A 15158-nucleotide genomic window follows, 5' to 3' on the forward strand; every position below is an offset into this window, starting at 1 on the left:
CTCTGCCTATGGCAAAAGACAACTTCTGGGTACCCAAGTTTGCAGTCAGGCATCAGGAGCTTGGCAGAGGACTGCTGCCATAAGGACAATGCCTAACCCACAGCAGGGAGGAGCTTGCAGAGCAGGGGACAGATTTCTGGCTGGCTGGTAGCCTTTCTGGGTACCTCCCAAGTCACACCCTGTGCTTGACTGTCCCTGCACACAGGGCTGACTCTAGAATCTGTGAAAAGATTTGCTGTTCCAATTTGCAAAAATAGTAGTGCCTGACAGGGAGTGGGGCAGAGGGTGGCCAGATGTTTTCCCTAGAGCACCGCAAGGCCCCCTCACCCAGCCTCTGGTGGGCCAGCCCGCTTCTCCTGCTCCAGCCCCCTCACAGCTCCACACCTTCCCCCTGTCCCAGGAACATCTGGTTCTAATCTCCTCCAGATGCTGTGGCCAAGCCGTTTTATGGCCAATCACCTCAGCTCAGCTTCCTGAAGGCCTCTCTCCGTTTTGGAGAAAGGTCTCTTCTTGTCCCTTTCCTTGGGACCCCAGCCACCTCTTTTCCCAACATGGAGAACAGACCCATACTGAAGCCAGATGAAACTGTGAAGGTTCTCAGACTGGGCCCCTCTCCTCCCACTATAGGGTGGAGGCTGTCATCCATCCTATAGGATTCAAAGAAGGATGCTGGCCCAGGAGGAGAGGAATGGGCAGGGAAGTAGGTGCCTGTGCAGAGGAGAGAGAGTGTGTGTGTGTTGGCACATGAGTGCATGTGGTTACGTGTGCGTGTTGGCTGTGTCTGCATGTCTGTGCCAGTATAGCGGAACACCCACCTGTAACTCAGGGGTGCCCCAGGGTGGCCGCCGCCTCATCTTCCTTCCCTACCCACACTGGAGCAGGGCTAGTTTGGGGGCCCGCTCTGTACAGTGGTGACCAGAGCCCGAGGTTTCCCTCACCTTTCAGCTCTGTGGCTACTGAGGCTGTCTTCTAACTCCAGTCTAAGGAGGGTGTGTGAGAGTGTGCGCTCACGTGTGTGTTCCCATGCAGACCTCTCTCCCTCCAGAGGAACATGGGCCAGAAGGAGTCCCAGGGCAGATTCTACCCGATGCCCTGACCCAGCTTGGTCTGCTGGGCGCCCTGAGCAGCCCAGCACAGGCGTGTGCCAGAGAGTGGCCATCTGCAGCGAGGAAGGAGCAGCCAGCTCTCTGGAGACCTGCACACACAGCCTCCAGTCCTGTCTGCCCTGCCTCAGCTGCCTGCCTTCATCTTCCACTAGGAGGGCCCTGGGAGCCAATCTCTCCTCCTAAGAGATTGGCGGCTCCTCCTAAGATTCTGTGGACCAGAAGGAACACTGTAGCCTCCCCTCTGGAGGACTCTGAATAGCCCTCAGCTGGTGGCAGGAAGCAGGGGTCCAGCTAGGAGGTGAAAAGCTAGACCCTGGTGGTCTCTCCCTGTCCTGGGAATTCTGGACTCCAGCTGCTGCCCAAACCCCTTTAAATAAGCCTCCTGGGCATTCATGACTCCACAGCGCCCCCTGGTGTTCTTCAGGAGCTAGGAAGGGCCTTGGTCAGCTAGAGACCCCCCAAAGAGTCACTGGGTCTGAGACCAGCCCTGCCTGCATCTTTACAGTGTCAGCTGGGCCTGGCACACACTGGGGGACACAGAGCAGTGAAACAGGAAGGTGCCAGCTCCTGATTCAGATCCTGGCCACAGTCGCCAACTGACTGTAAGACATGGGCAAGCCTTTCCTCTCCTTCGGCCTCCGTTGGCCTCCGTTTCTTCATCTGTTAAGTGTGACCCCAGCACACAGCCGTTGTGAAAACTGAACGAGCTATGTATGAAGGCACCTGCTGCGATGCCTGGCACATAGTAGGCCCTCAGGAATTGGTCTTTGTTTTTTAGCTCTCCTCCCTAGCCCCAGGAGGCTGTGCCCCAGCTCTTGGGGACACACATTCACTAGCCCCTGGCCCTGAGCCAGGTGGTGTCAGGGAGGTGACTCTGATTTTTCTGGAGCTTTTCCACTCCAGCAGAGGGTCATTTTAATAAGTCCATAATAATAGGCACAGAGGTGACTCAGACCTGCCAGAGGCTCCCTGCTGGAGAGGGGACAGGGGCTTCTGGGTCTGACGCTGCAGTGGGAAGGGCTCCACAGGAGGGGCTGGGGACCTTGGCTGCACCTCCAGATCGCTCCAGATTCTCTCCTAAGAGCCCTCAGTTTCCCTGCAAAATTAGGGTGGCTCCAAATGACCTTCAAAGTCCCTTCTGGCTCTGCTTCCTGAGCCCCACATCTCATGGCAAGACTTGGACACAATTCCCGGTGGCCCGGCTGGGGGCATCCCCTTGTGCCTGATTGGCCTACCCGCACTCCCAAAGCCCAAGGAGAGGCGAGGCTCTCAGGCCGTGGTGGTTTATTGGTACACATCGCAAGCACAGCGCAGGCAGGCGTGCCCCAGCCGGGGGCAGACATGGGGCCAGGGGAGGGCAGCAGGCCACCCCCACAGCAATGCTGCCAGCAGAGGGGGGAAGGGCCTGAGGGCCCATGTCCTCTCCTTCTCCATGCATCTCCCGGGGCCCCAGACCTGATCCACGCCACAGAGACAGCTGACCACACAACTCCCTGCGGCTACAGAAGAGGCGACCAGCTGTCCCACCTGCCCCTTACCGAGATATGGCCTTGTTGGCCTGCCGGCCCCTTCTGCCCTTCATCACAGAAATCCGACTGTCACTGCAGAGGCTGTTCTCCTCCAGCTGACATCACCTCCATCATCACCAGACAGCCAGCTGCCTCCGTCGATACCTCTCTTCGTCACCCCACCTGGTCTGCTTGTCTCAGAAGGCCTGCCCTCTCCACCCTGGTGACCCATACAAAAGTAGGAAATAGGTAAAAACACTGTTAGGCCCAGCGAAGTCTCCAACAGGAGCTCCCAGGGAAGGGATGCTCCGTCCACAGGATTGAGGGGGAATGTAGACAGTGCCAGTGGGCAGGGATGGCAGCTAGGGTGGCAGGGAAACCACAGTCCAGGTCACTCACAGGCACAGGGCAGTCCCAGCCCTGAGGCAAAGAGAGAGAGAGAGAGAGGGAGAGAGACAGAGAGAGAGAGAGAGAGAGAGAGAGAGAGAGAGAGAGAACGCAGACTGCACAGCCAGGGTGTGCTGGGCTCTGCAGGAAAGCCCTCAGATCTTGTTCCACACCAGGTGTCCTCAGGGTAGGCAGCAGCCCACTCCTGGCTGAGAAATGGGTCCCTCTGGGTCTCAGGGGTCTTGTCCCCCCTCCTCGACCCCAGTGGCTGCCACATGGCTGCCACACCAGGCCTCAGTACTCTGAGCAAGGGAGAAGGTCCTCTGGGGTCTGTATTATCTTCGGAACAAAGGGAAAACTCCAACAGCCTGGATGCTCCAAAGCCAGGAGGAAGAGGGCCCCTTTCAGGGCGGAGGTGAGAAAGGGGAACAGCTCTCTCCAGACAGGAGGAGGCGCTGTGGGGCGGGAAGTCACAGCAGTGCAGGAGACTATTTATAGAGGGAAAGGGCCAGGTCTGGAGTGGGAAGCCCCCAGGCCCAGCTGAGCAGGGAGGGGCAGCCTGCGGTGGTCCTGAGTGGGGTGGGTGGGCTAAGGAAGAGTACCCCACAGCTCTCTGTGTCCCCCGCGGAGGATGGCAACCTGCAGGTGGGCTGTGGCCTGGAGAGGCTTTCCCGGGAGAGCCTGGAGGGTGCAGCCTCCATCAGACGGAGGCCTGGGATGAGGCAGGAAATAGCAGGACAGGGAAGCCAGAGGGAAGGGGAAGTCTCCAGAAGTCCAACCCCCTACCAACCTACTGAAGCTAAGAGCCTTACCAGGCCTGGGTGGGCCATGCCCACCAAGGGGACCACCCTCTGTTGCCTCTAATGCCAAGGGGTGGGGGAGGGGGAACGGATGGTGCGGAGGGGGCAGGGGGGCAGGGCAGAGAAAGCCAGCTCCCTGAACTTATGTCACCCATCACCGCTCTGCGGGTCATTTCTCCCTAGGTCCCCCAGCTCCCCTGGAGTCCCTAGCGGCCCACACTGATGTTGCAGGTCTTGCAACTGGGGTCTTTCTTGGCGTCGGCAGTGGACAAGCTCATGAGCTGGTGGCCGCTGATCTCCCCCAGGGTGCCCAGGGACAGGTCGACGGGCTCGGTGTAGATGATTTCCAGGATGAGGTCCTGGGCGTGGCGGAAGACCAGCTCCCCATCCTCCACGCTGCAGGTCAGGAACTTGTTGCAGGCAATGTCCAGAAGGGGCAAGCGGTCTCGGCAGAAGCGGTCCCCCAGAGAGCCCTTGGGGGCCAGCACCAGGATGGCGTAGTGGTAGGCTGTGTACATACAGTAGAAGTCCGCAAAGTAGAGGTTGGTGCTGGGGTTGAAGAGGCGCTGGGCGGGGATCTGGAAGCGCCAGCGGCCGTAGGGGGAGTCCTGTGGGGGCTGGCCTGTGTTGAACTCCGTGTTGCAGCTGAAGAAGACCCCATGGAGCATGCCGCTGGTGGGGGAGCCGTGGCTGCCACTGTTGTCCTTCAGGTAGGGCTGCAGCATGTTCCCGCAGTGGGTCCTACCCACCCGGGGACAGTGCCAAAAGGGAGAAAATACCGCTGGTTAGCTGGGCTGAGGCTAGGCTGCCACATGTGGTGAGAAGGGAGCCAGCCCAGCTCCCAGCTCTCCCACCAGCCACCGCCTCCACCTGTCACAAATAGTACATTCCAGAATGCAAGAGCAGGGAGGGCCCTGGAGATAGGCTGATCCAGCCCACTCTTTCACCCAGGAGAGGTCTGAACCTGCTGTTCCCCAGCACAAAATGCTTTGAAGGAGCTTGAGTGACAAGCAAGGCATCACAATCTGGTCTTTCTGGCTCCACCTCCTACCACCCCCATACCCGCAGGTGACACCCTCCAGCCACGTGGGGTAGGAACCCCACCCCAGCTCTTTCCTGCCTCTGCTTTTCAGGTGCTCTGCCCTCTGGACCGCCCTTCCCACCTTTTCCCACCTTTCCCCACCTGGCCTGGCAAACTCCTCTTCACCCTTCAAGGCCTGGCATTGGTGTCCCTTCCCTGCTAACACCTTCCAGGAACAGCAGGCCCTGGCACACAACAAACTTTTGACTGCCTACTACGTGCAGGACACTGAAGTCTGCTCAGCTATCACACACACCTACCACACTCCATCTGTCAGTACTGTCCTCCAGCAGACTCTGAGGTTTCTGGGGGAGCCCTGCCTTTCTCCGTCTCTGCACCCTGCACACACGCATGCTCCCTGTGTCTTTCCTGCTTTCTGACAGAGAAGCCCAAACTGGGCTGGTGCCCTCACCACTTGGCTCGCTGCGTCTCTTCTTTAGTGCAAACACCAAAGACCCTCCAGGCCCCCACTGCCCTGGGGTGGGGTCAAAGTGACGCAGTGAGAAAGACAGTGCTGGCAGTGGCTTGCCCTGGCCCAGCCTTAGAAGGTCATGGACTTGGAGCAGAGTCAGCAGTCATGGGGGGGATGGGCAGCCCCTGATCCAGCCTCCCTCTCCTTGGTCCCTGGCTGTCCTGAGTGACTAGTGACTTGCTGGCCCTCTGGGTCCCCATGTGTCAGCTGAGGGTGCTGAATGACATTAGCGAAAGGATTAAGAATTTTTGGGGTGTGGAACCCATCTCTTTCTTCCCAAAGGGAATTATACATAGGTGGACCATAGGCAATAAAACAGAAGCTGCTCAGGTTGAATGGTAGGGGTGAGGTCCACCAAGCCGCATCCTCAGTGTTCCTCTGCAACCCCTCAGCACCCCCTAAGGGCTGCCTGAGGTTCACCCTAGAGCCTCCAGGCTCCCCAGCAGACGGTGTGAAGATCACACCCTTCATGCTTAGAATCCACTCACATTCTGTGCCCCTTCCCCTCTCCCCTTGGGACCCAGGCCCTGAACTGGAGAGAAGGCTGGCCTGCCCCCTTAGAACCAGTGATAGGAACTCCTCCAGGGAGGATCCCACCGGGACCTTGCTCACCCAGGAGCCCCAGGCAGCCCCGTGTGGAGAGCCCTCTCCTTCCCTGGAGCCCAATCCCAAGCCAGCCTGTGGCAGGAGGTCGGGGTGACCTCAAACAGCCTGGGCAGCTGAGGCAGAGCTGGGGGAGGCAGGCGGAGCCTGGCAGGCCATGCAGGGCTGCACACACCTGGCGTGCTGGAAGTACTCCTTGTGGTGGTTGCGGTAGAAGACGGAGAAGCGCAGCATGCGCCCCGCGATCTGCTCGGCCTTCTCTTGCAGCTGCGCCAGGTGCTCCTTGGCATAATCTGCAAGAGAGCAGGTGGGTGAACCGAGGGTTAGGCAGGGATCACAGCCCCTTCCCCCTCCCGCACCCACCTCTGTGCTCAGAGCTGCAGGGGACACCAAACATCCACAGCACCTTGGACCACACGGAAGTGGGCCAGCTGGATGCTGTCTGTCCTCATCACCTCCGTGCCAGAGGCTCAGGACCTCTGCCTCAGACAAGGGCATGGCTACCTAGTCATACAATCATGCCAGGACCCCAGAGCTGTAATCCCAGGCCGTCCTCATCTTCGTAAGACTGACTGAGAGGGGGGGATGTTGAGGCCCTTCAGGGAGAGCCTGAAGAAGTCCACTGGGTTGGAGGCTGCCCACATCACCTTCAGGGATGCTGGCTGTCATCACAGGCGGGGGGCTCAGCTCTCTAGCTGAGGTGAGTGTTTGGGTAGACCAGGTCTGGGGCGATGACTGCACTCCAGCATTGCAGGAAAAGCAGAGGAGCCTGGAAACAGGGTAGTGAAATCTGACCCTCCCCAGGGCCAGGGCCAGAGGCAGGGGCAGTGCTGCTGCTAGCCTAGGCAGCGCCTTTGCACAGATTAGAAAAAGGTGCCCTTTCCTCCTTGCTGATGCGGCCCCAGCCAGGATGCTGGGCTTGGCCAGAGGAATGTGGACTGGAATGCAGCCATCCCCAGTTCTCCCATTGGAAGTAAATTCCCACTGCACGTGGAGTTCTGGGGTAAACTCAGAGGCTTTCCCACAAGGAGAGGGAGCACCTTCAGGGAGTGGCATGTGTGGCTGAGCTAAGAAAACGCGCCCCTGGAAAGAAAACAACAGGTCAAGGACACAGCAAAGGGCACAGGCCTTGGCTGAGGGTGGAGCCAGCAGTCCAGGAGGCCCGGGGCTAAGAATGTCTCCTGCCCCTTCCTTGTGACAGAGGGAGATCTGGGACAGTTCTCACCATGGACACTAAAAGAATGGCCTGTAGCGAGGACAGAACCTGGGTCATCAGTGACAAGTATGTGTGAGCCTGGTGTTCTGTTTGCTTATGCTGGAATTTCCAAGCTGAGTTCTCTGAGAGTTTGTGGGGTCACTGAATAAGCAGCGTTTCCAGGCTAACTGGAGGCTCAGGACAAGCAGAATGTGGTTGCTCCACGAGCCATCCTTCAACCCACGATCGATGAACAAACTGTGGTCCAGCCACACAAGGTGCTGTTGCCCCACCTGAGGAAGGCAGGCGCTCTGACATAGGCTACAACACGGACGGGCCTTGAGGACAGTCGCTAAGTGAGTAAGCCTGTCTCGGAGGAACAGCCACTGTGTGATTTCCTCACACAAGGTGCCAGGAGTGGTCACATCTACAGAGACAGGAAGTGCAGCAGTGGCTGCCAGGGGCTGGGGCGAGGGTGGCAGAGCTGCTGCTGAGCGGGCATGGAGCTCCGGCTGGGGAGGTGGGTTCCGTGCCAGTGTGAGCATACTTAATACCACTGAACCATACGCTTGAAAATGGCTCGGATGGTAACTTTTATGTTATGTGTATTCTACCACAATTCAAAAAACATCTTGCCCCAGGCCAGAAAAGTGACTCTGTCCCATTGTGGAAGTGATGTTGTCACCAGTCTGCAGGCTTTGGGGGCAGGACGGGTCTCCTGGGCCTGCGTTTCCTGGGTGGACGGCCTGAGCCTGCAACCGGCATTCCGCAGGCCCACAGCATCTGCCGTGTTAGGGCGGAGCCCCCTCCCGACCACGACTAAACCAGGGGCACACGGGCAGCAGGGTGGCAGGGCCTCACCTCCAGTGCAGAATTCGACCGTCTCGCTCCAGCCGGACACCAGGTACTCCCCATCGCTCTGCTTCACCGCGGTCTGCACGGCCACACTATACTCCGTGCGGGGGCTCAGGAACCAGTGGCCTCTCACTGTCATGGGCAGCGGCACGGCCTTGGCCACGAGCTTGGTGGGGACATCCTAAGACATGGGGTGCAGACCAACAGCCAAGAGTCACATTGGGAGGCTCACACTCAATCTTGCCATTCCCTCATACTCCACTGTCCAGGTGGCCCCGTGCCTCCTGAGGGGGCCAGAATCTCAGTGATGCTAGGCACGGTGTCCTGGCCACCCTTTTCCCACAGAAGCAAGCAGTGGCCATCAGCAAGGCCACCAGACACCCTCAGCCTCCACCCCTCCCAACTCCCTGACGCTGGTTCTCTTGGGAACTGAGGAGAAAGGCCACTGGGGTGGAGGCCCACCAAGTTGAGGGCGGTGAGACCTCCGTTTTCGAGGGAGACTTCGAGAGCTCTGCACACTGCAGTGCCGTCTCCACGGCAACGGCCAATGCTGAGAAGCCAGGGAGGAAGGGAAAATATGCCTTATTCTTTTGGGAGGAGGTTAAGGGGGTGGTGTTGAACATTCACGTCACCGTGGCAACTGGCCTGCCAAAAGACACCCAGATCAGGGGAGCCAGTTCCAAAGAGAGAGAGGGTGAGTAACCCACATGGTGCGTCGTCGTGGGAACCAGCTCCTTCCCCCCCCACTCTTCCCCCTGCCTTTCTGCCAGCTTGGAAGATGGGAGCCTTCCTCCCCACCCCCGACACCAGCTTTAACCCAGGGAAAGGACACCCCAGCCAGCAGGGGACTCTCTCACATTCATTTTCTAAACCCAGCACACAGGCCAGAGGGCCAGGTGGCAGGGAGGACCTCAGGGGCCCGAAGGACCCAGTGACAAGCTCCACCCCTGCCCATGGCCCACATCACCCACCCAGGCAACGAGGGGTCCCCAGGTGTGCTGTCGCAGCCCTGCCCCGGGTTTTCCCGCCCCTCTGACACCCTCGTCACGATAACGGTATTCACTGTGTGCTGGGCCCGAGCCAGACACCACACGAACATTACCCCACAGAAGCCTCTGACAAGCCTGCCAGGGCTGGCGCGATGATGATTCCCTGCTCCGAGAGGCTGAGTGACTTCAGCCAGATCACACGGTGAGAGGAGCCTGGACTGGAGCCCAGCCTCTCCGACTGTCACCTCCTGGCGCTCACTCTCCTGCCTCCTTCAAGAGCAGCAGTGGGGAAGACCGCCCGGGGGCCCCCTCACTCACCCGGTGCTTGAACTTGTTGGAGTTCTTATTCTCCTTCTTGTTGAGGTCGATGAAGTAATGGGTGACCCTCTCCAGGTCGCTGTTCTCCATGGCCCAGGAGATGCGAAAGGAGTCGCAGGTGATGTTGTTCACCTCGATGCTGTGGGGTGTGGACAGCAGCTCCATGCTCCCCTTCGGTCTGGCTCCTGTGGGGACTGAGGGGAGAGGGAGAATCAGCACCTCCCTCCCCACCATGGAGTTTTCTGGGACATCTTGCTCCCGACATCCCTTGCGAGATGGAGTATCGAGGAGCCATTGATTGTACGTGCCTCATCAAATCTGATGGAAAGATTGCACAGGGAAGGCTGGGGACATGGGAATGGAGGTGGGATGGGGCGCCCCCCCCCAGGGGCTCTTGGCTTTTCTAGGAGGGGTCTGCAGAGCAGACGGCACCTGACAGGTGGCAGAGGCAGTGGGAATGCTGCAGATGCCAGGCGGGACAGATTTGCAGCAGATGGAGCCGAGGAGGGGGCCCTCAGCCAGTAGGCGTGAAAAGAGAAGGGAGTGGGGGTAGAGAGAACCGTGTGAGGCGTAGGAGAGACAGGAAGCACCCACTGAGGAGATGGGTGTGAGGGTGCAGGCAGGAGGAGGGCACCAGCAGCCAAGAGGCCAGGGGGCCAGGGCCCTGGGGTCAGGCCTCCTTCCCCGCTGGGGTGACTCAGCAGGGCTGGGAGGGCAAGTGCCACGGGGCCAATGGTGGGGGGCAGGCAGCACAAGCCACAGCCCTCCTCCCACCCATGACTTTCCCACTGTTACTCTTTCCCTTCCAGCACATCCTGTCACTTGACTCTTTTAAACAATCAGTTTTACCTCTGACAGCTGTTGCAGGCTGACTAAGTGCCGATCGTTTCACAAACCTCATCTCGTGTGAGCTCACAGTAGGTGAGTACTGTTATTACCCCCGTTTTACCGAAGCAGTAGCTGAGGTGGGGGCACTAAGATGCCAAACGTCACACAGCTGGGAAACGATTTGAACTCATGTCGGTCTGGCTCCGGGGCACTCAGGCCCTTTATCATTAGGCTGAAGCTGTGTTCCCTCATGTGTGTGTCACATGAGTCATGTGTGTGTGCCATGTGTGTGCCATGTGTATGCATAGGTGCACATGGTTTCACCACTATTTATTTTTTCCTTCTTGGTCCTTTGCTCCCAAGCAATGGCATTTCCTCCCAGCCGCCCGCTCGCCCCTGCCCCTGGCTGCCCTCCCAGGTGTGAGCGCACCAGCTCTGTGACTTGTGCTCAGCTGGGAAGCACTGACTCGGGCCCCCACTTGGCCTGGCTCACTGGCACTCCAGACAGGGTGGGGTGGGGTGGGGGTGAGGGGGTGAGGGGAGGGGAGGGGAGGGACCCTCTCTAGGGCAAGAGCATGAGTATAGGTGGGATGTTTTCCAGGGCATCTGCTCAGTACCTGGAAGAGCTCACACCCCCTGTTCTTCCTTAAGCCCCATCACAGTGAACCTCAAATTTCTGGAGTGTCGGCTCCTTTTCTCCTCCTTCCCTCTTCTTCCCCTCGCCCAGACACTAAGGGTGAGGGTACCCTGTGCCTTCGAAAGCAGGTACATCTATTTATAGCTTCCAGAAGCTCCAACCCACACTTCTCTGCCAATTAAGGCTGTTTTGGAGCCTGGCACCTCTAGATTAACCTGTGGGCTGCCTGGGTGGCAGACACAGGGCAAAGGATATGGGCGATGGCTCTCACCTGTCCTGGAGTGTTACCTGAGCCTTTGTTATATCTTAGCTTTCCACCCTAAAGCCGACAGCTTCCTGTTGTGAGGTTCGGACAAACACCAGTGGCTTCGTGAATCTCACAGTAAAGAGGCACGGGAGTGCTACCAGGTACCCCACAAATAAAGCAGAATGGGTAGGGCATCTGGAAACAGCTACACAAAACACCAATTTGTAATTCATGGGGATAGGTGGGGAGCAGTGGGGAGCTGCCACCCCTGAGGTCCCAGTGAGGGGTGCCCCAGGGAGACACCTGTGTGTACCAACAGGCACACACACTCACACACGCACCCACACACACCAACACAGACATATTCCCGCCCTGCGCAGGGCCTCAGGGGTTTCTTCCCACCCACATGGGGTGCAGCCCACACGTACCCCGAGGGCCGGCGCCTCCCCATGCCCAGGACTCCTCAGTGTCCCAGAGACAGGGCAGCCGTGCTCACTGGTGAGGTGTCCAGGACCTGGGCCACCCTTTCCCCTCTACAGCTCTAGGAGAGCTGAGACTACTCCCCACGTGAGACTGGGAGAGTGGCCGTGAGGGACGCTGGGAGAGCAGTAAAGGCGGGGTGGACCAAGGGTGGGCATGAACCCCAGCTCTCCAAGCCCAGATGACCGAGGAAGGGCAGGGTGTGAGAGGCAGGTTGAGACAGCACCTGAGAAACACCCAGACTCTTGAGCGAATCCACCCTGAGACCAGCATTCACACACCCACATGCAGGCAGGCACACACATGCGAACATGCACACGCACACCAAGTGTGGCCACCCACGGGTTGCACACACCTCCTCGGACATTCTCACTCCCACACACTCCACTGCGCACTCAGGGACCCTCCACCACCCTCCACCTTGTAAGGTTGTCCCGCAGTTTTCCCTCCACTAGCTGCCACCTCCACATAGACCCACGCATGTTTATGTCCACAGGCTCACACGCACATGCAGGCATACCTTCTCACAAAGCCACAGTTTGGGGGAAAGGAAAGCCACAGGCACCAACATGCATGTGCATCACCTCCACACAAGGTGCACAACCCATACGCCTGCTTGCACACCCATGTACATTTACACGCACATCAGCCTCTGTCCATGTTCTGATAGTCGCTCCCAAGTCTTCTCTAGGCTCAAAAACACAGCCTTTGAAAATGTGTTTGTCTCTGGCGGTGCTCTGCCAGCCCTGAGCCTTCACATGCCAACAGGTTTGCAAGCCTCTACAGCTCTGCCCACACTCTCCACCTACCTACCCCCTTCTGCTCTGAGTCGCACCTGCCACATAGAAACTGTCCATCAACATGCACTCCCACACACATGACAAGGGATATCTCCACCCCATAAATACACTGTTTCATACTGTTCCCACCAACATGTACCAAGAGGCTACTCAGATAAGTGATCCCCAACACATATGCTTCACATGTACAAGAAACATGTGTTCCCAAACATGCCACACGGCAGTCAAAACCCACGCTTGAACACGAGTGCATGCAGACAGAACTATCTACGCAAGCGAACCTCCAGTCTTCTCACAAGCCTGCATACGTGGTGTACACACTGACACGACACCCTCTGCCCATGCCCCTCCAGGAGAGCCACCACACACCAGAGGAAAAGCTGCCCCCCGCCCCGCTGTCCCCATTGGCATTGCTGACTGCAGCAGAATCGTCACGGGGTGACTGACTGTGGTGCCCTGGGGACCGGATCCAGCTGTTAACCCCTTGGCCAAAGTCCCCGGGGGGGGGGGGGGAAGGGGACAAGGTCGTTGGCCCTGGCAGTGTAGGTGGGCACCGCAGGCAGTGGCAGGACCCTGGGCCCCCAGCTCCTAACCCCTGGCCAGCGGAGTCCCTCTCAGGATCGACAGCAGGATGCTCCGGGGAGGAAGGGCACTCACCTGGCTCCACCAGGCTCTGCAGAGGGAGACCTGGAGGGGAGGGAAGGGAGAGAGCTGTGTGTGGATGAGCTCCCGGGCTGGGGGCAGCAGCCGGGACGCCTGGGTCACAGGCAGCAGCGCTCGCTGGCTCCTCCTGCTCCTTTCGCAGCTGCCAAGGAGGCTGCTTCCATGCCCCACAGGCAGCCCCTGCCTGCTCCACAGCGCACTGCCGCTCCGGGAGAGGCGATGTTCCAAGCCGAGCGCAAGGGGAGGCAAGAGCGAATCAAAGCGGTCTGGAGGAGAGAGAGGCAGAGGAGGCGAGAAGGAACTGGAGAGCCAGACCCAATCTGGCTCCACCAATGGGATCAGTGGCTGCCCAGCGTCAGGTGACGGTAAGCAAGCCTGGTCCCTGTTCGCTTGGGCTGGTGGGAGGGGGAAAGGGCAGAAGGTCTCCAAGGGAGCTACGTGGATGTCTTCCGAGACAGCGGTGGTGGCTGTGCCCTTTCCCAGGTTTTCCAGAACACAGGCCCTAGGCAGAAGTCCCTCCAACACACATCTACTTGGAAATCTCTCAGTGGAATGCAGCCCCCAAACTTCAGGATGCTGGGAGAGGGGTGGGGCTTAGCCCTAGGGCTTAGGAACCTGAAGCGAAGATTCTGATTGGGGGAAGGGAGTGGCTGGGAAGGGGCAGGATCCAGACCAGGTAGGGGAGGTGGTATGTGTGTGGGGTGGAGTAGGGGGCAGTGTCTGTCTTGGTCTGGGTTCTGACCTTCAGGTTCTCCCTTTTCTTACCAACTCTATTAAGACATAGCACACAGAAGCCCCAGGAACCCTGGTGGTCTAGGGCAAACCCTCTGGCTGCTTAGGTATCCCTGGGGAAAAGGGACAACAGAAAGAAGTTTCGGGATTGTGAAGGGGTGTGCAGAGGCACAGAAGTGGGGGGGTGGAAGGCACGCACAGAGCTTGGAGTGGTAGCATTCTAGTCGACCATCTGGACTCAGAGGAGCCCAGCCCTGAACACACTGGCCAGGGAGAGAGTGCACTGTTTGCTGTCTTATCTGCAGGAGGCTTTTTTTTTTTTTTTTTTTACCACCAAGAAATGAGGACCCTATGGATGGCCCCATGAAGAACACTCAAGGAAATCTGAACCAAGCAACCGACAGGGAGTGCATGCAGGGTGGAGAAGCGTGGGCTCTGCAGACAGATACAGTTAAAATACAGTACCTCGGACTAGGTACTCAGCCTCTCAGGACTTCAGTGTCTTTATCTGTCAAATGGAATAATAACACAGGTTTATTGCCATCACTGATTGAGACAAGCACGTGGCTCACTCGGCTCTGGGCCTCGCGCACAAGGAGTGCCCGGCCACCTAGCAGCACGGCTATCAGTGCCATCGTATTGACTGTCTGCCGGCGAGGAGCCCACAGTCTCCTAGGGGAGAAGAGATGAACATTTAGAGACACGATTAGGAAACAAGAAGTAGACGACTAAATTGCAGGGTACAGACAAGAATTCTGAGATGGAGGAGTCAGGACCAGCTCCAGGGCACAGGTGGGGCCAAGCCAGGTAGAGACTGTGGAAGCAGGAGGGTGGTGGGCGGGGAGGGCTTGGTGCCGGGACCATGGTCAGGAGACAACAGACCATTCAGGCAGGCCCTGGTGAAGACCGCAGAGAGCCGCAGGAGGCATGAGCTGAGCATAAGGGACACCCAGTGAGAGGGACTTGGGGGTTGCAGACATCAGCAGCAGGTTGGAGGTGGTGACAGTGGACAGAGAGTGAAGAGTTCACCGAAAGCAGAGATAAGCCAAAGCTGATCCCGCCCTAAATGGGTGTGGAGAACCGGAGCAGGTTTGGTCGGATCCTGAACCACAGAATGTGGTGCGGTGTGTCACGAGGAGGCAGGTTCAGCCCTCCCTCGGCCAAACCTACACAGAGATGCTGAAACTCCACAGAGATGCCAAACAATCTCATGGTGATGGCCTGCACCAGACAGCTGGGCCAAACTCTGTCCCTATGACCACACTGATGGCTGGTGTGAGGAAAAGGTCAAGTTCTCTGCGCCTCAGTTTCCCCCTCTGGGAAAGGCAGGCTAGTCCGAACATGTCCCTGCCTCCTACCTCGGCAGGATGGCACGTGGAGGGCGCATGAGGTCATGGGTCCCGAGCAGTGAACAATAGCCCTCTGAGGGCGCTTTTGTAGAGCTGCGAGCCGGCGTC

At 58.5% G+C, this 15158-nt stretch overlaps 1 protein-coding gene across 2 annotated transcripts; it reads right to left on the reverse strand.

Moving 5' to 3' along the window:
- Positions 1–3116: 3116 nt before the first annotated feature.
- Positions 3117–13553, reverse strand: LOC114502483 (phytanoyl-CoA 2-hydroxylase interacting protein). Of its 2 annotated transcripts, none has more exons than XM_028519473.2 (5): positions 12964–13553; positions 9315–9508; positions 8014–8188; positions 6133–6250; positions 3117–4542 (listed from the first exon to the last, which is right to left on the reverse strand). In XM_028519473.2, exons 2-5 carry the CDS (start codon positions 9477–9479, stop codon positions 4008–4010), a joined length of 993 nt encoding a protein of 330 aa, XP_028375274.1. In that variant the 5' UTR covers positions 9480–9508; positions 12964–13553; the 3' UTR covers positions 3117–4007. The 2 variants fall into 2 exon arrangements, with proteins under 2 accessions (XP_028375274.1, XP_035888562.1); XM_036032669.1 differs by having other exon boundaries at positions 9315–9499; positions 12964–13525.
- Positions 13554–15158: the final 1605 nt, after the last annotated feature.

The sequence above is a fragment of the Phyllostomus discolor genome, chromosome 8, assembly GCF_004126475.2.
Source record: "Phyllostomus discolor isolate MPI-MPIP mPhyDis1 chromosome 8, mPhyDis1.pri.v3, whole genome shotgun sequence".
Taxonomy (NCBI): Eukaryota; Metazoa; Chordata; class Mammalia; order Chiroptera; family Phyllostomidae; genus Phyllostomus; species Phyllostomus discolor.